The 22,040-nt window shown below is 39.5% G+C and overlaps 2 protein-coding genes across 3 annotated transcripts in view; one reads left to right on the top strand and one right to left on the bottom strand.

Annotated features, from left to right (window-relative positions):
• Positions 1-3,283, bottom strand: part of FBXL5 (F-box and leucine rich repeat protein 5) — a 34,694-nt gene extending 31,411 nt beyond the window's left edge. The window contains exon 1 of the mRNA XM_057374450.1: positions 3,132-3,283. Coding sequence (XP_057230433.1) covers positions 3,132-3,269 — 138 coding nt within the window. The 5' untranslated portion in view covers positions 3,270-3,283. The remainder of the gene's footprint in view (positions 1-3,131) is intronic.
• Positions 3,284-3,349: 66 nt separating this feature from the next.
• Positions 3,350-19,235, top strand: LOC130578391 (ADP-ribosyl cyclase/cyclic ADP-ribose hydrolase 2-like). Of its 2 annotated transcripts, XM_057374452.1 has the most exons (8): positions 3,350-3,404; positions 8,261-8,374; positions 12,090-12,219; positions 13,244-13,379; positions 13,862-13,944; positions 14,554-14,630; positions 17,648-17,740; positions 19,130-19,235. In XM_057374452.1, the coding sequence occupies exons 1-8, from the start codon at positions 3,373-3,375 to the stop codon at positions 19,218-19,220; spliced, it is 756 nt and encodes a 251-aa protein (XP_057230435.1). In that variant the 5' UTR covers positions 3,350-3,372; the 3' UTR covers positions 19,221-19,235. The 2 variants fall into 2 exon arrangements, with proteins under 2 accessions (XP_057230435.1, XP_057230434.1); XM_057374451.1 differs by lacking the exon at positions 3,350-3,404 and having other exon boundaries at positions 7,685-8,374.
• Positions 19,236-22,040: the final 2,805 nt, after the last annotated feature.

The raw sequence follows: 22,040 nt of genomic DNA, 5'->3' as shown, positions 1-22,040 counted from the left end.
CAAACCAAAATGATATTTTCATTATCAGCTGAAATCCGTGTTGCCTCATTCGTGACAGATACGTTACTTTCAGGCACAGCAAGGAAAGCTGGTAATACACAAGTGGCACATTCTCAAGTGCGGAAAACACAAGACCATAATGCGACAACAGAAATTGCCTCACTGGACATCAGCATGCTGACTTGGATGAGTGTATGCTGGTACATACAGCAYAGGAGTCTAATGACAAAAATGAAAGGAAATTTGAGTATCAGTCCTCAGAGAAGCATGGGATTAGAGAAGCACAAAGCCAGTATGCTGCTGTTAAAAAAAGACTGCAGAACAACAAATCTGCTCTACTCGATGCCAGCGCTGTCCTGTTTTGCACAAGATTTCAGGAAAACACAGACATAACGAGGCTGAGGTTTCACAGCAGCTTCAGTCAATGTAGTTGCTGGCAGTCCCACCCTCTGCCTCCCACGGGCTTCAGTACTGATCTGACCAGTGGCTGCTGGCAGCACTGTATCAACAGAAAAACTACCCCGCTTCAGAAAAAAAAAATGTTTTCTGCCAGTTTAGAGCCTTTGTGAGTCACCTCAAGCACTGATGGGAGCAWGAGAGGCAGGCAGTCATAACAGCAGCAGTCAGCTAGCTTAAACTGTAGAGAATGACAGCTTAGTCCTGACAAAAGCAACAAGTACACCGAGGCACAGAGAGCGTGACCCACGTGATGAAGTAGAATGAATCCGTTTGCTTAAGCCAGAGAACACATAACAAAGATGGAGGACACGGCTACAACTGCAAATCGGCACAAGACCTTTCTGAAAACGAAGAACGGCTCACCAGAGATGGGAAAACAGATTCTGCTCTATTTGTAGCAAAGATGACGTCAGGCATTAGGACAAGCATTTTAGCTATAAAGACTGTATGTTGTAGCACTCCACTACCTACAGGGGGGACATCCTCAGAGCAGTGAACAAATCTTCTTACCATCRGAGTAGGAGACAGATTAAATGACAGTGTGTATTTCCTTTTTAAACATCATTTTAATTACTTTTATTAACCAAGTCCAAGGCACTGTATACAACACAGGTAAAAATGCCATTTAACAATGCAGCAAAGATACAGAGAGATCTTTGCTCGCAACAACTTAAAAAAGTAGACTTTCCTAAAGACCAAACAGCTTAAATGTCCAATTCACTGTTCTGTCTCAAATGAAGTCCAGAAAGAACAGAATAAACTGTGTCTCTTGGTTCTAAAGGATTATTTAAGTGCCTACATACTTTACCCATCAGTAACATCACAAYTGTTCCCTTGAGAGGCAAAGAATCGATGAACCCATTTCACCTTCACTAACATTCAGCGGAATTTATACAGGAATTTATACAACCATATTACAGGGTACAGAGAACACAATGAACACAAGTAACATGTAATTCACAAAATTACAGAACCGTCAAGGTCAAACTAAACTTTTAAAGAGCATGGCTTTGGARATTGTAGTTGCCATGTAAGCAGAACTACAGTCTTATCTCATTACATCACCTCAATCACACAAGAAGGAAATACAAACATAGTCTGGAAGTCTTTCTAGTGCAAGCTAGCATTATAAAAGTCACAGGCAAGGCACACACCCAGAGTTAAAGGATGCAAATTGAATACTTCAAAAAAAAAGTGCCATACTTTCATGCTTGCACTTCTTCAAAGGGAAAAGGGAGCAAGCAAGTTCTTGTATAAAAGCTGCTAGAAAATGAAAGATTATGATCTTTTATATTATGATAYTTTATATTATGATCTTATTATAACAAACTTGATAGTTTCAATGAAATTTGCCAATATTTAGGAAAAAACATTTCCTGCCCAGGCAGTTTTATTAGGCATAGTAAATTTGGTCAAAAGTTTGTGGGAGACTCAGTAAAAGTGACAAAAATGCCTCTCTAGGAACAAAACTCAAGTGACTCCAAGATCTGGAGGTTTAAATAAAGTCTGCTCAGCTGCAATTAACAATATTATGAAACGGCTACCGGGGGTCAGTGGGAAGGAGGTGTCCTAGGTCTTTTTTTTCCATTTAAATAAAAAACACTCTGTTATGATACCACAAATTTTCCTGCCAGAAACTTTTCACACATTAAAGCTGATTGCAAATGCACCTTCAGATAGAAGGCAAAGTGAAACTACACAAGGTGCCACCTTCTCCTCGCCCCAGACCCTATGCTCAGCCTGCTCAGATAGCAAACCCTGCAAAAGCAGCTCTAGGTTTTCTTTAACCTATTAGCGAATAGAATAGGCACATGGAAGGATCTGGTGAATCCCGGAGTAGTGCAAGGTGGCATGTGGAAATCGGGAAGGAAGCATGAACTCCCCCATGCTGCTGGCAGCAGTAAGCTGTTGTAACAGCCTCTCATGTAACTTCACTCTTCTTTTAAATGTCTGCAGCCAATCTGCTTCTCCAAACAGCCATTTATGCCCGGAGATGGGAGGCACTACTTCTTTCAGTAGGAGTGCTGGCTGTGAAGTATTTGCCCAGAACCCTCCCACAACACTGAGAGCTGCTGCAGGGAAGTTTGCCTTTCAGGTGACACACCAGCCTTGATTACTTAACTACCCTGATGCAAGAATAAAAATTACTTGTGTCCACGGGCAAAATTATATACATTTAAAATCAAAGAACGTACCTAGGGTACCTTTAAGCCACCCAACAGCTGAAGGCTGTGCACAGAACCTCAAGCACGGTCCCTTGCAGACCGTGAGCGGGCAGCACGCCCCGCGCCATGCCCTGCCCGGCCCGGCTGATTGACAAACACGGCCGGGCCGCGCTGCCCGCCCAGGGGGAGCACCAGGCCCGCGGGCGGCTCTGCCGGGGTGCCCAGGGAGGCGGGGGCGCYCCCTGCGCGGCACCACCGCCCCTCCGTGCAGGGCGGATGGGGACACGGAGCCCACCGGCCGACCCGGCAAGGCAGTGCAGGGCAGCGAGGGCAGCCCGAGCCCGGCGCGGCCGCGGAGCGGCACCGGCAGCCCGGGAGGGGCCCGCGAACCCCGAGGCAGCGCAGGGCACAAGTTGCCGGCGGGGCCGGGGCGCTGACAGCTGCGCACTCCCCAAACCCTCCCTCCCGGCCCGGGGCAGCGGCGCGGGGGCCGCCCCCGCCCGTTACCTTGTCGCAGTAGAGCCCCACGAGCTGCTTCATGCGCCAGTGCGGGGCGGAGAACACGTCCACCTCCTCGGGGAAGGGAGCCATGTTCTCCCCATGGAGCCGCGCCGCTCCTGGCGGCGCGAACGGCGGCGCGAGCATCCGCAGCGCGCGTGCGCCCGCCCCGCGTGACCGCGCCCGCCGGCCCGCGCGTGCGCGGCTGGGCCCGCCCCTGGCACGGGGAGCGGCGGCGCCGAGCCCGGCTATGGACGGGGGGTCTGGATTGGGGTGCCCGGGGTGCGGGGAGCTCCCGGCCCGAGTCACAGCCTGGGGACGGGGGACTGGATTGGGGTGCCCGGGGTGCGGGGAGCTCCCGGACCGAGTCACAGCCTGGGGACCGGGGGACTGGATTGGGGTGCCCGGGGTGCGGTGAGCTCCCTGCCCGAGTCACAGCCTGGGGACGGGGGTCTGGATTGGGGTGCCCGGGGTGCGGGGAGCTCCCTGCCCGAGTCACAGCCTGGGGACGGGGGTCTGGATTGGGGTGCCCGGGGTGCGGTGAGCTCCCTGCCCGAGTCACAGCCTCAGGGCCCTGCAAGTGAGCTACCCTACTGCCCGCCTTCAAATCCGGTGCTTTGGCAACGCTACGGGAGTAGCTCGTTGATGTAAAAAACAAGTTACAGCATTAGTCTTGTCGGAGAAGACCTCTGATGTCATGGAGTTCAACCTGTGACCGAAGAGTACCTTGTCTGAGTGCCACGTCTAGTCTTACCTTAAACACCTCCAGGGATGGTGACTCCACCACCTCCCTGGGCAGTCCATTCCAATGTCTAATAACCCCTTCTGTAAAGAAATTCTGCCTAACGTCCAACCTCTGCCTTCCCTGAAGCCAGACTGTGTCCTCTTGTYCTRTTGCTGTTTGTGTGGGAGAAAAGACTGCCCCACACCTGGCTGCAGCCTCCTCTCAGGTGTTTGTGGAGAGCAGTAAGGTTACCCTTGAGTCTTCACCAGGTTAGGCACCCTCAGCTCCCTCAGTTGCTCCTCACAGGACTTGGGCTCAATATCCTTCCTGAATTGAGGGGCCCCAAACTGGACACAGGACTTGCAGTGTGACTTCATCAAGAAAGCTCCTAGGAAAGCTATTTGTGTRYACARCAGTATGAAATTTACRGTACCATTTTGCTGRTATTGAGACARCATTTCTRAAGKAAGGTTTTATTTGTATTTTGCAGCAAGAGAAACAACACCTCTTGCTTACTCAGCTAGAAAACCATGAGAAGCTAGGAGCTGAAAGAAACCTGCTATGCTGTAAAACACAATGATTACAGAAACTGAACTAAATGCGTGCATTTACATGAAGTAAACACTTGAAATATGCTGAGGAGATGATAACAACATCAGGAATAAAGCAGGTGTGGGCAGATGAACCGGGGTTTGTGAGGGAAGATGTATGATGGGTCCTAAACTGGACTGCAGCAGGAAACCTGCACCCAACCTTTGCAGCATTCGTACCAAACAAGTTAAATGTGTTTGTGTAACATCCAAGGCAAATGGACCAGAAACACTTGCCTGTGATACTGATCTGCTTGTGTAACATTTCAAAATAAACAGGAACACTTGGCAGATTTGAGATAGCACATCGATTTATCAAAAGGTGTAACTGTGAGCCAATGTGTACGGTAGTAAAGCTGTTGGACCAGCATTGCATTGTTTAGTAAATGCCACAAAAATACATTGTCAAACATAAAACAGATACAGCAGGCCTTCCTGACTGAAAACTATTACTGCACAAAATCTATGTTGCAGACACTAAATGTATTAGACCTAGCTAGTTTATAGRTGTAAGCAATTCACTGTAAACATGTTAAAATATTCTGAGCAAAGTCACATCAGTTTTTAGTCTAGTATTCTTCAACATASTAATGCTTGGGAATAAAATGCTGGTAAAAGTAATAAATAGTGAACTGAGAAGGAGAGATCATGTTATGAGGGTTACCTAGCTGACACTGCACAATAATCTTTTTATCTCTTTATCTGAGGAAATGAGGCTTAAGCAATTGTGGTGTTGGGTGTTTCCTTTTCCATGAATCCTTTTCACCTCAAAGGACTTCTGAACACACTGACCTACTTAGCCTTATTTGCAATTATGTACAAACCTTGGAAGGTTAAATTGTTACGACTTCGGGGTGGGGGGAAAAAAAAAAAAAAAAAAAAGCAGTTATACACAACGGAAGAACCGAAGCAAAGCACAGGTGTTATGCAGCTGGCTAGCCAGCACACAGCTGTATTTACTGCTTGGCTAGTAAGCAGAGCTCTGTTTTTGGGCTGGACTGTGTCTTTTGCAGAGAGTGTGCCCTGGCATATAAGGCAGTGGGCGAGACCTTCTGTTACTGCTGTAGACAGACTTGTGCACAAAGACACAAACCCTTAAGAAACAATGTTTGAATTTCATTGCTCACAGAGGAGCTTATGAGCCCTTTTGAGATCCTGTTTCCAGGCCTTAAAGCAATGTAGTGATACAAAACTGAGGTTATTCTGCCAGAAATTCATGCTTGAGTAGTAACAGAGGATTAACATCGCCACCTGTTACACCGCCCTATTACACTCCCTTCTGGTAGAAATAACAAGAGAGAACATGTTGGATTCTCATCTTCTGGGGCTTCAGRATGTAAACAGATGCTGAATTTCATGGTTGTTTGGGTTAATATTCAGTTGTGAGYGACAGGATTTCCAGAGAAGGTGTGCTGCCAATTTTCTGACTGCTTCATGGGCAATAATTTCTTCTAGGAGAGAGGGCAATAACTTCTTCCAGCAGAGAGGGACAAAGAGCAAGGAACAGGGATCTGCATCCAGCACGAATTGCCAGACCTCAGGAGGCAAGATGGGCAGCCAGTTTGTGGCAGTGAATTACAATATTACAAGAGAGATTACCTGATAGTGGGATTAAAATACTGAATTTTCATGGACTAGTTTAAGGGGAGACTTGGCAATTTTTAAAAAGAATTTACGTGAAGAGAAGCTTCTGAGGATGGATTTTTCATTAAAGTAACAGAAAAAGACATCATGAGAGTCAATGATTGGAAGCTAAAAGTAGACAAGTTCAGAACAGAGCTCAGGTTTGACTCTCAAGGCTATCAAACCACTGGAGCAATTTTCCTGAAGCTGTGTTAGTTTAGCCATCATATGAAGTATTTCAAACAAGACTAAGAATATAAATTAAAAATGGCTGCTCTGAGTCAGGTCAGAGGCCCTTCTGTTCTGATGTGTTCCCAGAGTGGCCAGTGGGGAAAGGAAGCATGACAGGGGTTGTAATGGGGATCCCAGCAAATCTTGGATCCARTTCCTCTGGGATGTTGTGAGAGGTTGTCTATCTTTTAGAGACCCCATACCTTCTACCCCAAGATGCTGCATTGTAACCTAGTATGTACTTGGRGAAAACTCAGTATGTCTTTATGACTTCTTAACTCACACTGTATATTTTAAGCAAAAGTTTTAGCCTTGGTGCAAAAAATCAGTGACAATTTCTGCACATTTCTGTATCGAAGATCACATAAGTGATGCCTCTGCTTTCTGTTAGACCYTGAAATTACTGAGCAAAATTTTGCTGCAGCAAAGGTGATAATGAAAGAAAATATTCAGTGACTTCCATGCACTATTACACTCTCTCAATCCAAAGCAGTGGCTTGAAACAATTTGATTAATGTACTGGTGCTCTATCAGCATGGACATAGGGAAGTTAGGAAGAGAAATAGGAAGAAAAGGAATTAGAGAAGTAACAGGAGTTAAGTAGGTAATTTCCTATTTCTCCACCATATCAAGCACAGGATTGCATATCCATTTCTGAATAAATCTGGCTTTTCTGAAGACTGTTGTAGATAGCAAACCAATTAGTTATCTTTCTATCACATTTACAACAGAAATCCATCATCAACAGTTTATGATTAGTGATAATTAATGATTACAGAATTTTTCCCTTAGCAAAATCCACCCGCTGAGTACCAGTGCATCAATGTAAGCATGACACTAYTTAAATAAATATACTTATAATATATTCCTGAGGTACAGACACTTAATAGAAAGAAAGAAAAGAACCAGTATTCTCCTCAGAAATGTGAGTTCATGAACAAAATTCTCAGAGGTTGATTTTTTTTTATTTTATATTTTTTGAAGGGGAAAAAAATTAGAGTGGTTTTATTTGCAGCAGTGTATACCACCGAATGTTTATTCTGAAGATTAGATTGAATGGTGCAATTTAATGWTCTAACAGAGTACTTGGGAAAAAGAACCTGGAGGAAAATGACAGCAGAAGTAGAAGACATTTGTTCAGTGCACAGGATACAAGTCTTAGTCCTTATGTTTCTCGTTATGATTGATATATGACTGCAAGGCAGTTTTTTTTCACAAAGACATGATGCACATATCATCACACCAAAATGTCACTGTCAGTATCCAGGGGAGAGATGGAAAAAGAGCTGACTAATGTTACCCCTACATGTGATACAAGATAACTGGCGGGCTTGGGTATTTATGCTGTCATTACTGTACCTGCATATTTTAGATTTTTGTTGTTGTTGTTGATATGTGTTTCAGCATTTCTTTCCCAACCATTAGAGAAATAGGTGCAAAAGGTATAGTCCTTTTAAAATGAAAAGAAACTAGTTTAAAACATGTTGCTTGCAAGCACTTGTTGATTGTTTTGGAAGGTGTAGCGCAGCAATGAGTAGTAGATGAACCAAAGGCATYCTAAGCACTCAAGTGGTAAGGGTCTTTTTTTTCCTTTAGGGAAATATACTGCAATTCTCCTCATTTATCACCAGGTGGCCTTAAATGTCTCTTATTTTTTCCGAAGGGGGAATAGTTTAAACACGAGGAAGTGATGTATCCCTGTGCTTGCTGCAATCGTTCCAGGAAACAGTTAGGTTGTAGTTCCCAGCAAGGTTTATTTTTCCGCCTCTGTCTTTTGTGTACAGAGCTGTAGCTAGTACTGAAAAAAATATTAAACTTTAAAAACTGCAGGTCTCCATTTGAATTGTGTCACTGAACTCTCCTATTTTTATTTCTTTTTTTTTTTCTTTTAAGAATTTGGATTATCAAAAATTCATCATGATGAGCCTTTTTTTGCCTCTTTTACTTGTCTCTGTTCTGTTTATGAGCAGCTTCTCAGGAGTGCAGGGAAAGAAATGGAAAGGTGAAGGTACAACTCAAAATCTGGAAAACATTGTCATTGGAAGATGCTATGATTATATCAGAACTGTAAACCCTGCTGTTGGGTAAGTTTTGTTTGTTTCTGGTTTAATTTTTATACCTGTACAAAATAGTTATTAATCAGAAGCCTGATGTTATGCTCCTAGCTCTTGAAATGATCCTATTGATGCCAACATGCTTGTAGCTGTCTGGAAACAAAAATTAACTTTGATGGATGTCATATTTTAAGTAGTGTAATTAGGGCACGATTTTTAACCCTTCAGTTCTTTATCTCACATTTCTTTCCCCTCTCTCCCCCCTCCCTTTCCCCTCTTACTGTTGTGTGAGGAGAATACCACATGGAAATGACAGGAATGGTGTTTTTGAAGTACCAAATCTGACAGTGCTCCTGGGAAGACCAGCTTTGCCTTGCATGCCTGTATGTTAGGTCATGGCAGGAGGGGAGCACCTCACTTTATAGCTATCCTGGGGTACTGAAGGAAACTGTTTAACTCATCCACCTGAAAATATCAACAGCTAAGCACCATTATCTGTGAGCTTTCATTGGCTGTGCTAATTACGCTGGACATAAATCACATGTTTTGCTAAATGAGCACTTTTCTGTCTTCCTTGCATTGTAAGGGCTTCAGTAAAAAAATAAGAAAGAGAGTCTCCTAGAGTTCAGCCCTTTATTTTGCCACTAAAAAGTTGTCCTAATAGTGTGAAGAAGTATTTGCAGGGAGAACCTGGCTGGGTTCCTGCAACATTGAATTTCTRTCTTAAATAGGGTTAGATTATATTGTAAATATAATTTCATTTCCCCAACTTCCTATTTTCAGTTCCTGTTGCAAAACAGAAAGATAGAGGATGTAAAGCAATTTGTTGCTTTTAACGAAGACAAAACAGTGTATTTCTGCCCAATAACATTCTTAACTTACCAGAAGTGTTTTCTTTCAAGTTCCTTATGAAGGAAAAGATAATCCTAATGAAAATAACAAAGTACTTGAATTTCAGCAGAACAGTTCCAGCAAATTTATAAGAATGTCACAGTGGAAGGTGGAAGTAAACTTTAGGTGTAGATTTCTACACACCTACAATATAATATAAAATATTGAATACATTAACTTAATTGACAGTTGTGTGGGTAACCTGGTCTTGCATTGGGCTCTGGGTAGATAGAGCTCCTGCACAACTCAACAGATATCACTTCATTTACATCTGAAACAGGTCATGAATAATAATACAGAATATGCTAAAATGAACAACATAAAGGATAGTTACTGTGGAAGTATTATGTTTATTGTTAACTGATCTGATATTTTAGAGATGTAAATACAATCTTCTGGAAAGCATTTCTATATGTCTCATGTTTGTGATAGTTTTGTGATTTAATGAATTCTGCTGACAATTTCACAATATAATTTTAAAATTGAGAAGTTTGAACATCTTCATCAAAGTATTCTTGCTCAGCATAGCATGAACCCAGGCAGGACATTAGGACCACTTTCCTGAATTCAGGCCAAATATTAAAAGAAGAGCTACACAATCAATTTCCTATGATGTGGGGACTTTTCTCTTTCCTTTAGGTCTATAAGCAAATAATGTAATCCAAACAAAATGGAAATTTCATAGTGCACAGTTGCAAAACAGATATTCTAATTATTTATAGCCCTTTCTGTTCATTTTCTGTTTCTTAGTTGCCCCCTGACTAGCTTTTACAGATGCATGGCCACATGGATAGGTTCTCCTTCTGAATTTATGTGCAAATTTTCTAAAAATACTTTACTCATAAATGAAGATAGAAAAACATGTCTTTACAGTGCAACACAATTAAAGCATAAAGATGTTTAAAGGATCATAAGAAAAACTTTTGTGCATGTTAAAACACAATATGCAAAATCACAGTTAAAAGAGACATTTTAAAAATGCTGTGGCCATGTAGAAGTGAGGAATTTGAATTAAGATYGTATTTGACATTTCCTAACAGGAGTATGCTATATAACACAAATGTTCCTCTGGTGCTTTTCCTCCACATTTGTTTATTTGTAGCATATCATGGAAGCTTTAAAAACTTTTTTTTTTTTTTTAACTAACTAGTATGAAATTAATCTAATATGATTTGTGTCTATTAAGATTAGAAGGAATTGTTTTGAGCCGCAGTCCTTCCCCACCGTGTAGTTTCAATAAGTATTTTTGCCATCTAAGAAGTTTTGAGTGTCAGAGCAGAATAATCCTTTTGATTTACAAGCTGTTCAAACCCAGATGAGAAGTCATGGGAAAAAAAAAAAGCAATATGTCAATTAATCAGAAAATTACTGATGGATTCAACCATCAAGAAAGATGTTAAAAGTTCAGTTGATCTTAACTTACAAGTACTAGCATAAGTGCTTCAAGTAGAAAGCTCTTTAGCAAAATGAAGTGTAAGTATATACAATTGTCAGRAGCTAAAGTAAAGCACCTTGAAATCAGAAATAGGGTGCAAATCCTTTWATTAAGTATATCAATTTAAATCTTAGAAGTACTTCTAAATCTTAGAAGTACTGATCAGGGATCATATTGCATCACTGAAAATTTTCAGGTCAAGATCCATATCTGCTTACAGTATATAGGCAATTTTAATATAGCTGTCAGAAGCATAACCAGAGATTACTGTAAGAAAATTTGTGGTCTGTTTCCTGCATAGCTCATCACAAAGGGTCCTTGAAAGTGTCTGTGGCATTCAGTGTCTTTAAAGAACTTGTACCAGCAGAAACCGTGCTGGTTTTGGGTGATATTAAATGAGCAAAATATTGCAATGRTAACGTTTGGTTTATTTATCAGGACTACTGTTTTTCAAGCTAGAGCTTTGCACTGAGAGCTGTTCATGTTAGGAAGGCTGTRTGCACATAACATAATTATTCTGTTGTGCAGAGTGTTTGTGGCACTGTCACAGTGTTATGTGGGCAAGGTACTGTGAAAAAGTGGTGAAAGTAGGAATTCCCTTCTTAATTACTCCAGGCAGGCTTAGAGCTGCGACAGATGAAATCCTGAAAATCCAAAGAGACWGGACACTTCCATCTGCAGATGTCTTGTCCCTACATGGAGGTTATTGTCCCCAAGACAGAGCTGCCAGAAGGAAAATGCTGGAGTGCACAGCCTTGCATCTTACTTCAGGCCTCCTTTCACAAGCTCTTCAAGTGCTGAATGCCAACAATATTCTTGTAGTTCTTGTAGCTACTGCACAGTGACAGTGTACACATGGTCACTGTTCTCATTCCAGCAACATAAAGCCACACAGTCCTAGGGCCTACAAACAGAAGGCACCTCTTTGTCAAAATAGTTATTTGGCCATCAAAACTTTTTAGCAACTCATCCTGCACTTGAATGACATTTTAAGAGTAATATTGCATTCCAACAGTTTTGGATATTTAGCTATGGTTTATTTGAAGTGGCTTTTTGAATCTGGGTAATTTCAAAGAAAGCTTTTGCTTCAGTATTTCCAGAGTGCTGGATATCAAATTCACTGTGTATACCATATCTACTAAGATTTTTGTTGAATCATAATGTGTTTCTAATTTCACACTGCAAATTGTGCTAGTATTTTTCTTGCTGCTTCTTCCTTATATGCTGCAATTATGACTCAGAGGACAAGATCTCCGTGCTCTTCCTGACCTACAAGTTTCTTACCACCCTGACTYCAGTTTTCTGCCATATCCTTATAGGGATTTTAATTTGGGTATTTGAAGGAGTTAAGAACAAATAACTTTCTTGCTTTGCTTYGAAAAAAACAATTTTGCTATTTGTTTGTTTCAATGATTACAGTGAGAAGAATTGTTCACAGATATGGGAAGCATTTAAARATGCATTTATTAACAAGGATCCTTGCAGCATTTTACCTAAGGATTATGCATTATTTATCAACCTGTCATTGCACACGATTCCACCTAACAAGGTAATGGGTAATGATTTTTTATGTTAACTGCCCTGTGACATACAACAGATTTTCCGTCACACAGTTCAAAATTGATGAGTCATTCTGTGGCTGACTTGTGAGTCATTGTTTTTGACCCTTCTGTRGTTTGTAAACCAGACTGAGACTTGATAGCATGTTTCAGTATGTTTGGCTCAGTTTATTTTATGCAGTAACTTCTCAGCAGCGTCTCTCTTCATACTACAGAGATCCTCCTTTTTCCTGCTGTGCTGGGAGCTCTGCCATAATCCCTGAATTTACACTTTTCCTCAAGTTAGGTGCTCTGCCTGCAAAAGGCTGTGCCTTCTATCATCTTTTGCTTTTACTCCCCAAAGCTAGGTCYCATGACAATGTCATGTTAAACACTGACACACTGAACAAACAAAAGCAGAAATGAGAGGGGTCATTGTTCTGTGCCAGAAAACAGGAAGGGTTTGATGTGCTGGCAGAGAACTGTGGAAGTGCAAAAGGCACGTTATACTTTAAAGCAGTTTTTCCTCTAGCACARTTATTCCTCATTTCTAAATGATACAAGTTAAACCAACAAATACTGCTATCAACATAGCTTAATTCATGAAGARTTATACAAACACAGAAATAACATCTAGACATATGATTTTTTTCACACCATAAGCTAACACAGCAATGTGAGAGATTTCTGGTAATGTATATCTGGCTTATAAATATCTTCCTTTTTTCCTCCTTCCCCTAAATCTGTCTGCTCAGGCAGGCAAGGCTAGGCCTAACTGTATTTAAAATAGGTCTATATCCCATCTCATCAAAGTATTAGTGTCCCTCAAGTCTCTTGTGATGAGAATTTACACCCTGTAAAATAAAAAACTTTGTTCCTTCAAACAGATAGCTAATATTTCTGRTTAGTGCTTGATTTTGAAAGGAATACCCAAACATATTTTAAACTGTTTTCAACACCTCATAACTTCATTATGTCCACACCCAAGTGTTGATATATTTCGTCTCTATATCTCTTTTTCCTATTTTTACATAGTCTCTCTTTTGGGAAAATAATCAGCTACTAGTCAATAGCTTTTCTGCCAGAGGACGTCGCTACATGTCTCTGGGTGAYACTCTGTTTGGCTTCGTTGGAGATTTTCTAAACTGGTGTGGTCAGGCAGACAGCCCTGGTAAGACAATGAGTGCTATACTAAACATTTGTCTGTAAAACCATAATGGAGAACGACTGCTGTGTTCTGGAGAAACTAAATTTTCTCTTACCCCCTGAAAAAACAGGGATAGCTTCACTGTCTCATTCTCTCTTGTATTGTGTTAATATTTAACACTGCAGTCAGGGGAGCACACTGAAATCTAAGTGGTGCTGCAGTGAAGATAAACCTTTTCAGTCATCTGAACCTGGAGCTCTCTGCATCCCAGGAACAGAGTTAGAACAATTTCAACCAAATTACTGAATCCACAGAATGTCACTGTTTGTGTAAACTACAAAGGATGGAAAATTATTGAAAAAATTACACAGTCAACTTTCACTGCTATGCCAAACCATCTTATGGGTTCAGTGGGTCATGCAAAAATTTATTTAGTTGCTTTCTAAGATCACTTTTTACAGCCATTATAATTTCTCTAATAGCACAAATCACATGTCTTCCTACAGGACTGGACTATGAATCCTGCCCTACCACGATGGAATGTGAAAACAATGCAGTGGAATCTTTCTGGAGGATGGCCTCAATCACAGTAAATTGTCTATTAGTGCTGACTTCATACATCCACGAGTGTGTCTGGGGTTCAGGAAAATATTGCCAGTTCAGGAAAATATTGCCAGTTCAAAACAGATTTAAACCTGTAACTGTGCTGGACTGTTTCCTCTGATACGAATACACTGTTTTAAACTGGCTGCAGTGTTTTAGCACTAACTTTCACCTTCGCTAGATAATGTGTTAAAATTCTTGTTAGCTTTGTTAATATAAAACATATACTAAGCACAATAAGCACACTGATTGTCTACTGATTACAGATCCTAAGTGACATTTGACAGCCTTGCTGAAAACCCTTTACTCAGAGATCAAACTCAACATGGAATGCCAAAATGTTTTCTTCCTGTGCTGAAGAAACTGTTTATAGATGTGAGAAACAGCTTGAAAAGATTCAATGAATTAAACCATGGCCTGTTGAGTTCCTGTCTTTTTTACTGCAGTGACCTGCTAGGGTGCTAGACCAACATTATTTTTGCAGTTCTGATATTTTTCATGGTAAAATTATTTCCTTGGTCATTGTTGTTTGCTATAAAATAGCAAGTAATGTGACAAATATGTGAGTTCTGAGAAAYGTTGTTATCTATTGCAGTATGCACAGCAGAGCTCTGGGGTGATACATGTCTTGTTGAATGGTTCTGCAGATGGAGGAGCTTTTCCGCAGCCAGGGTAAGAAAACTGACTGATTTATGGCTACAAAAAAAAACCAAAACATAAGACAGTTATTTATGTCTTGTGCTGCACAAAGCATGGGATGTGTACCAGAAAGAATCTGTTGCATCAAAGAATTCTGAATTGTGAGAACAACTGTTAATTGTCCCTAGCTGAAGRAATTAATATAAAATGGATGGAGACAGTCATTTTGGCTCCTTCATTTTACAAACGGCTGTGGCAAGCAGGGTGAATGCTCTTTGAAAGCTGCATTTAAGTCAGCCAGTATGCTGTGGCAAAATGTGTATGTCTCCAAAAAGTTGAGTGTTAGCAAAATTTCTCTTYGGGGACGTGGCCAAGTTCAGGATATTATTACAAGTAGTGTAGCTTCTCTCAGGCCTAGGAGCAAACTTGGTCAAATCTAAAGGAAAAGTACTCCTCCACAACCAAGAGAGGAAGTAGTTTGAAATCCATTATGGYTTCAGAACGCATAATAAAAACAAGCTTGTTGAAAAGGATAATAGCAAAGATGATCTTCCTCTTCTCTGTAGTTCCTTTTATACTAAGGGTGGGTATATTTTCCCTGATTAAGAACTGTACCACCATGCTGAAGTTCCTCTAAGCTTACATTCAATATTTATTGTCAAAGTTCATCCTTCAGAACTTTTATCATGTGTCTGTAGTGACTGCTTAGCTTTGTTAAAAAAGACATCTTTCATTACCTTAGTGTGCAGAAGAATTCATGATGGCAGAGGTTTGTGTCCAAAAAATAGATAGAGACATCCTATAACTTTATTAAAAATGCAGGGATCTCTCAAATCTTTGGAGGACACCACCTCCTTTATTTCCTGGCTGCTTTGTCCTCTCCCTTTCCCCATTGGCTAAGGTACAGACTTCCCTATTTGCCTACTAATGACCCCCTCCAATATACACTCCTCCCTTTTTATTTTTGTATCTCTATTCTTCTTCGTTAAATTCAGGAATTTAACACAGGCCTTGGATGAGCAACATTCTGTGTCAATCAGTRACATTTTCTAAAAGGTTCCTCCTARTGCTTATGTCATCTGTCAGTCCCTTTTACTCCTTTCATCAGTGCCTGTCCTGTTCAAGGCACATCAAAAAAATTACATCTTTAAAAAACCCATAGAAGAGATCCTCCTCCTGTGTGTTTACTGAGGACTAGAAATGACTATTGAAAAGGCAGTTTTATCTCTAAATAGGAGAAAAACAAGAACAACTTTTTCCAAAACAGCTACTAACTACTTACCTCTGTCCCCCAAAAGCTCTATCTCTGTATACAGCTTTCAGCTAATCACAAAGGCTTACACAGTCTCCTTGGCTGATCAGGTGTTCAGCTGGGGTCAAATCTTCTGCAGATAATAATAGCTGGCAGAAGGCACATACCCAGAATCTTGTATATATTCTTTGTTTCAGAAATGGATTCTTTATTTCTGTTAATTTACAGAGTCTTTATTTCAGAAACGTCTTACAGACATATTAATTCCACCAGTTCCCTAGGATGCCAGTCTGGTGCTATTTTAACCAGTGAAATCACCACTGGAACACAGCCTGCCAAGGAGAAAACAAAGCCAGTTACTCCATCTGTTTTCTTTGCTGTGTATCTTCTGGTCCATTTATGACTGAATTTGTTTAAGAGGTCATGTTTGAAAGAGGTTGAAAGTTGAATAATTAATAGCAGAAGGTCATCTGAAAGATCTGCCTGTCTTCCTAACAATTTCTCTGGTCTGTTTTCAGGTATTTCAAAGCCTCTTTCAAAGTTTATCCAGCTTTAAAGTTTGTACACTTAAATMATCATTAAATCACCTGATACCATTTCAGTTAAGATGTATTTTTCATTTCACAGCAAAATAACTTTGCTCATTCACACAGTATGAATTTACTTGGCAGACTTCTTTTATAATATAACCAGTTCAGAAACTCGTTTTACTGAAGTCAGTTGTACATTGTACATTGTTTCTTCACTGTTTCTGAGTCTCTAGTTAAAGATYTATTGAACTTTCAGAGGAAGCTTCTTTTCTTCTGGCAATAGCATATGCATGAATGAGTAAATGAGTTAGAATTTTTATTTTTTGTTATATTTTCACTATGTGYTTGACAGGCTTGGACACCTTGAACAGATAGGCAAACTTGCTGTTGCTGTTACTGATCTCTGGGCAGCCACTGCCGTGACAAACTTACCCAGAGGAGGCAACTCTTGGTGTCTGCCTCCTCCTGTTCCTCTTCTCCAGAAGTTTAAAATAACTTGCTAACTTCATGAACCAACAGGCACTGGCAACCAACCCATCTTGTGTTTCCATGGCAGAGCCACATTGTCACTGCTGGTCTCATCCAGAAAGTAGCAACTAACAGTCCCTTCTTCTCTGTGGAGGTCTCAGAACATWTAAAAGGGCTAAGAGGCACTGTAGTGCTGATATAGACATTTTAGAAGACACATGATAGGCAAATTTGCAAATTAGAGGACTCACCTAGGCCCAGACTTGGACCAAGCATTCAGTGAGGACACAGCCTTTATAAGCATTCTGAGGAAAAAAAGGCGTGAAAGGTTGGAAATCATCACACCACATCTTGCTGAAAGGATTAGAAATCTGTGGATTTGAAATGCCTGCATCTCACAAAAAAAAAAAAGTCAATCTACAGACAATAAAATCAATCTTTGCATTTCATATCTTCTTAGATTAGATATTATGAGGAAGTATCAAGTACTTTTTGTTTTGTTTTTGCATTTTTAAAATTTCACTTCATGCTGGTTCACTTTTAGGTGATAACTTTTTTTGTCTGAGTTCCTCTAAGATGAACATGAAAACAAATCTTTAAATCCCTTTAACCTTTGAGGACATTTAGAACGTGAATCAGATTTTTCTAGTCTGTGTTGAGCCTGATTGTAATCTGAAGATAAAAAGTTGTGCAAGCCCAGATCCTACAGCAGGATCAGAGCCTTTGTTAATGCAAAGGAGGAAAAACCTATTTCATTTTCATGTTCTTTATAGTTCTAAATTATTTTTTTMTTGAATCAGTTTTTTTGCAGATTACGAAATACCAAATTTCCAGAAAGGCAATATCTCCAAAATTGTCATTTGGGTTGTGGATGATATTGAAGGACCAGATATGTAAGTTATGTCTTCAAAAAAAGAATTGATTTGTCTCCTCTTTGGACCTGTCTTTAAAATTTCACCTTATCTTTCTGTTCGATTCTATTTGCATGCTACTTAAAGTATTTTAGATSCTTTCATGAACACAGAGGATGCAATCTGCCATTCCCAGAGAGTATAGAAACACCAGAATTACACAAAATAGAAATAAATTCGAAAATTAGGACTGGAGTTAGCTCTTGGTTAGATGTGTGTGTTGATCTCAGACCTTGAATGAAGATAGAGCATGAACAGTTTTACTATGGATCAATATGAATTTCAGATTAAGTACTGATGAGTGATATTTCATAGGTAGGTTTCACCTTGCCATAGGCATTCTTTTCATTTTCACATAACTTAAAATTGTCCARTTTTGCTGGTAATTAAATTAAAGCAAACAAACAAATAAGTAATAAACAAGTAAAACAAAATGTATCAGTCCAAATGGTTTCGTCTGTGTATTTTACCACAATGCTGTGGTGTCTACATAGCACAGTTCAGATTTGCATTTCTCAGCTTTTCTCTCTAAATCAAAAAATCATACCCTCTGGGAGGGAAAAAACCATACAGTTCATCTTTGCAAAAGTTGCCCTTATTATGAAAGAAAAGTTTAAGATAAGCAAGTACTGAATGTTAATTTATCTTTCAGTTAATGGATACATGGGAGTATTTGTGCATTTTTATTAATTGTTTTCTACAATTATTTTGTTGCTCCCAGTAAGATTTCTTTAGTCATGGGTATTTAGTGACCAGCTGATTAGTAGCACTGGTCTTAATATTTTATGTTGATCAAGTTTAGAGGTCTCAGTAGGTTCTGTATTATGCTAAACTTTCTTATGCTAATTGGATTACAAATTAAAAAATCAGTGGTAGAAACAGGAGCAGAGTTTAAGATTGTTTCTGGGGTTTTTCTCGCTCTTTGCATTTTTCTATTATTCAGTATTCAAGAGAGAGAAAAAGCTTCTAATAAGTATAATTYTCATTTATTATAACCAACTTATTCTGTAAAGACAGGTAGCATCAACTTTATCACTACCTAAACAGTTGCCAAAGAATATTATGAACAGAACAATTATATTTTACAAAATTATTTAGGTCTTTTTTCTGTCTGATCAAATATTAAATGTGGGATTATTGGTTAATAGAATCTGAAAAAGCTACACTGGCTGAAACTAATCTTCCAGACTTTGTAAACTGAGTATAAATTGTGAAACAACTATAACGTAAGTAAATGAAGCATAAATTGCAATGTTATGGGATGCAGAGGAGGCAAAGAAATGGGGATTTACTTCACTAATTTCATCAAATTCAGTGAAAAGAAATTATATAAAACAAGACGTGCAATAATGTTGAAATCCTTCCTCATAGAGATTCCTGTGGAGCTCATAGCGTAAAGACATTAGAAACCAGGCTGAAAACCCTTGGTTATGATGTCACCTGCACTGACAATTAYAMGTAAGTGAAAATCCTTTATTAATATGATGTATTTACAGAAGCACCTTATCTATTTTAATTCTTACTTTTCGACATTGAAGTGCCATTAATGTTGTGTCTTCAGGAAGGTCTGGTTTGTTGGAAGGATGATGTCACATTTTTAGACTTGGCATTTTTTGGTTGTAAATGGGGCAAAATGCTACTTCATATTGTATGATTGAATGGAACATTGTACTTACTCATTTGCAGACTCAGAAGATGGACTCATGTATTTGGATTTAAAATCTAAACAACAGTTAAAAACACTATTGGATGTCTGCAGAATTACCAGTTATTCACAGTAGGTTTCACAGGTCTAATAATTCCCATAGACTGTGAGATAAATTTAATCAAGGGAAGCTTTAAACATGATAATACTGTGAGTTTGTTTCATTTTTTCTTGTTTTTGTTTCTTGGTTGTCTGCCTGAAAGATGCTAAATAAAATAATATTTTCACAGGCCTGTAATGACCCTACTCTGCGTGGATAATCCTGATGATTCTAAGTGTGCCCTTTCATCGTAAGTAAAAGAAGTCCAACCCATCCTCAGTGCCATTACAACTGAATAAATTATGCAGAAGTCAACATTCAACAAATCCTACCTCTACCACCTATTATGTATTACCCATATGCAATGCACAGTGTTCTTCAATTTGTTACTTACTGTGAATTGAATTAGTGGTTTCTATTCACAAATTGTGCACGCCTGTCTGTGAACACCTGCTGTTCAAAATTAGTTGTTAAWGGGTTCTCATTGATCACACTGTAACACTGTATATCATTCAAGATAAGAAGTTTATACATATCACTGTTCTGATACAAAATCTATTACAAATTTGAAATTGCTTTCATTAATATAATTGCTCGAATGATCAAAGTATAGATCAAATGGCAACAAATCTACRGGACTTTTCTCTAGCTACTGGAATTTTCAGTTCTAAATTTTGAGGAAGTTTCCTTTAATCTCCCATTTTGTGTGAAATTTAATCTCTGCATATTAATGTGTTTACCTCGGGCCAGTGAGTTGTCTGCAGATTACATCCAAGACACAACTTCTTAATTAGCAAGCATTACTCCCAAACTCTCTTCTTATCCACATTTTTCTGTATTATATAAGGAGCATTGAATTAATTTCTTATGTATTTCACTGAATTTATAGTAAAGATTACTGTTTGCAGTTCTGATTAGGTTTSTTAATCTGTGTGCTGTTGCACATGTAGGTACACATAACATTGAACATCTGAATATGAGAACTTCCTCAGAATTGGGAACGCTGTAGGATATATAGATACATAAACACTGTTTTCTAGTTATATTATTTTTAAGGATAATCCATGCTTTGTTTCTTACTGTCATTTCTTCCCCATTCAAGCACACGCATCTTTTTGTTTGTTAATACCTATGTGATAATGAAATTATAACTTCTGCTATGAAAGTCCTGATTTGTTGTCCCTGATTATGGCAGCAGAGAGGTGCAATTCCATCTCACCTCCCTCTGGGGAGGAGCTGTAGAGCTTCAGGGACTACTGAAAAAGGGGTGAATATCACCTTCTGTAACACATGTCCAGTTTCTAGTACATACTTACGGAGAAAGTGAGTATTCCCTGTTCTWGCTGGTCACTGAAAACTGTTAGTCACCTTGTCATGAAACAACATTTATTCGTACATCCAGATTATATTCTAGCACCTGCATGTAAATATTATGAAAATGGTGGTTTCATAGATATCACTGATAGCTCCAGACTCCTTCTAGGCAGTAGATCATTRAACAGACTTCCTGTTAAGGCTTTTATTGGTTACAAAATGCCACTTGCACAGTGGATTAAAATCGGGCTATCTTGCTCTGCCACTGATTGGTAAGGCTTTTGTTCACATGTCAGGAAAAATACAGTTATCCTCAGCAAAATAATAGCTGTGGACATAGTGACTATATTAACAAATTGGAGGAAAAAGCACTTCACAGAACTTAAAAATATAATATTATGAGCTCTCAACAGAAGATTTTTCTCCTCTCCCAGGTTTTAAATAATTTTCTTCTAAGTTTTCAGTTGAGGAAAACTGGATGAGAAGGTTCTTGGAAACCATTAATGTGTTTTTCCTTTCAGCTAAGGGATGACCATGCAGTTCTGCAGAATTGCCACATAGTGTTTGCAGTGTGTAAGCAGGAGAGCAGCTGCCTCTTCCTTTTCCATCCATGTCAGTGCTTAAAGTAATATAATCCCTGGTGTATTTGGAGCACCAGTCTCACACTCTCCTGGGGTAACTACTGAGCAATTCAGCTGTTCTCATCCTCCTAGGAAAAGTTTCCTTGCTTGTTTCCTTCATGAGCATTTTCTATTCAATCCTGTATGCATGGCACTGTAATAAGTTTGATTCATTTCACATCTATCCCRAATCACAATAGAGCTTCCCAATCTGAATGCAAAACTATCATTGCCTCTCCCTGAAATTTAAGTAACTCAAWTACTACAAGCCAATGAATACTTACATTCTCCCCGAAATCACTTACTTCTCTGCAGTAAATAACAACACCTGCATTGAAACTWGCTGCTCTTTCAGAAATAGCCTTAAGCAGATGCAGATAAATCATTTGATGATTATCTTCTTAGGTATGTTTTCTGTGTGGATGGATCCTGCTCTGTGATGGTCCATTAACTGATATGGGGGCAGTTTGACCAGTTGTGGTATCACTGTTTGGAGGGTGTATCTGTTAGGAAAAGTTTCCTTTGCAGAGTGTGTGTGTTCAGTGTACACTCAGTGTTGACACTTCCATACTGAACTGTGAAACAGGCATGCAGGCTCTGATG

This window comes from Malurus melanocephalus, unplaced genomic scaffold, assembly GCF_030028575.1.
Source record: "Malurus melanocephalus ecotype Western Australia unplaced genomic scaffold, MMel_1.1 scaffold_225, whole genome shotgun sequence".
Lineage (NCBI taxonomy): Eukaryota > Metazoa > Chordata > Aves > Passeriformes > Maluridae > Malurus > Malurus melanocephalus.
The sequence above is the reverse complement of the archived record's forward strand: the minus strand, read 5'-3'. Positions and strand labels throughout refer to the sequence as shown.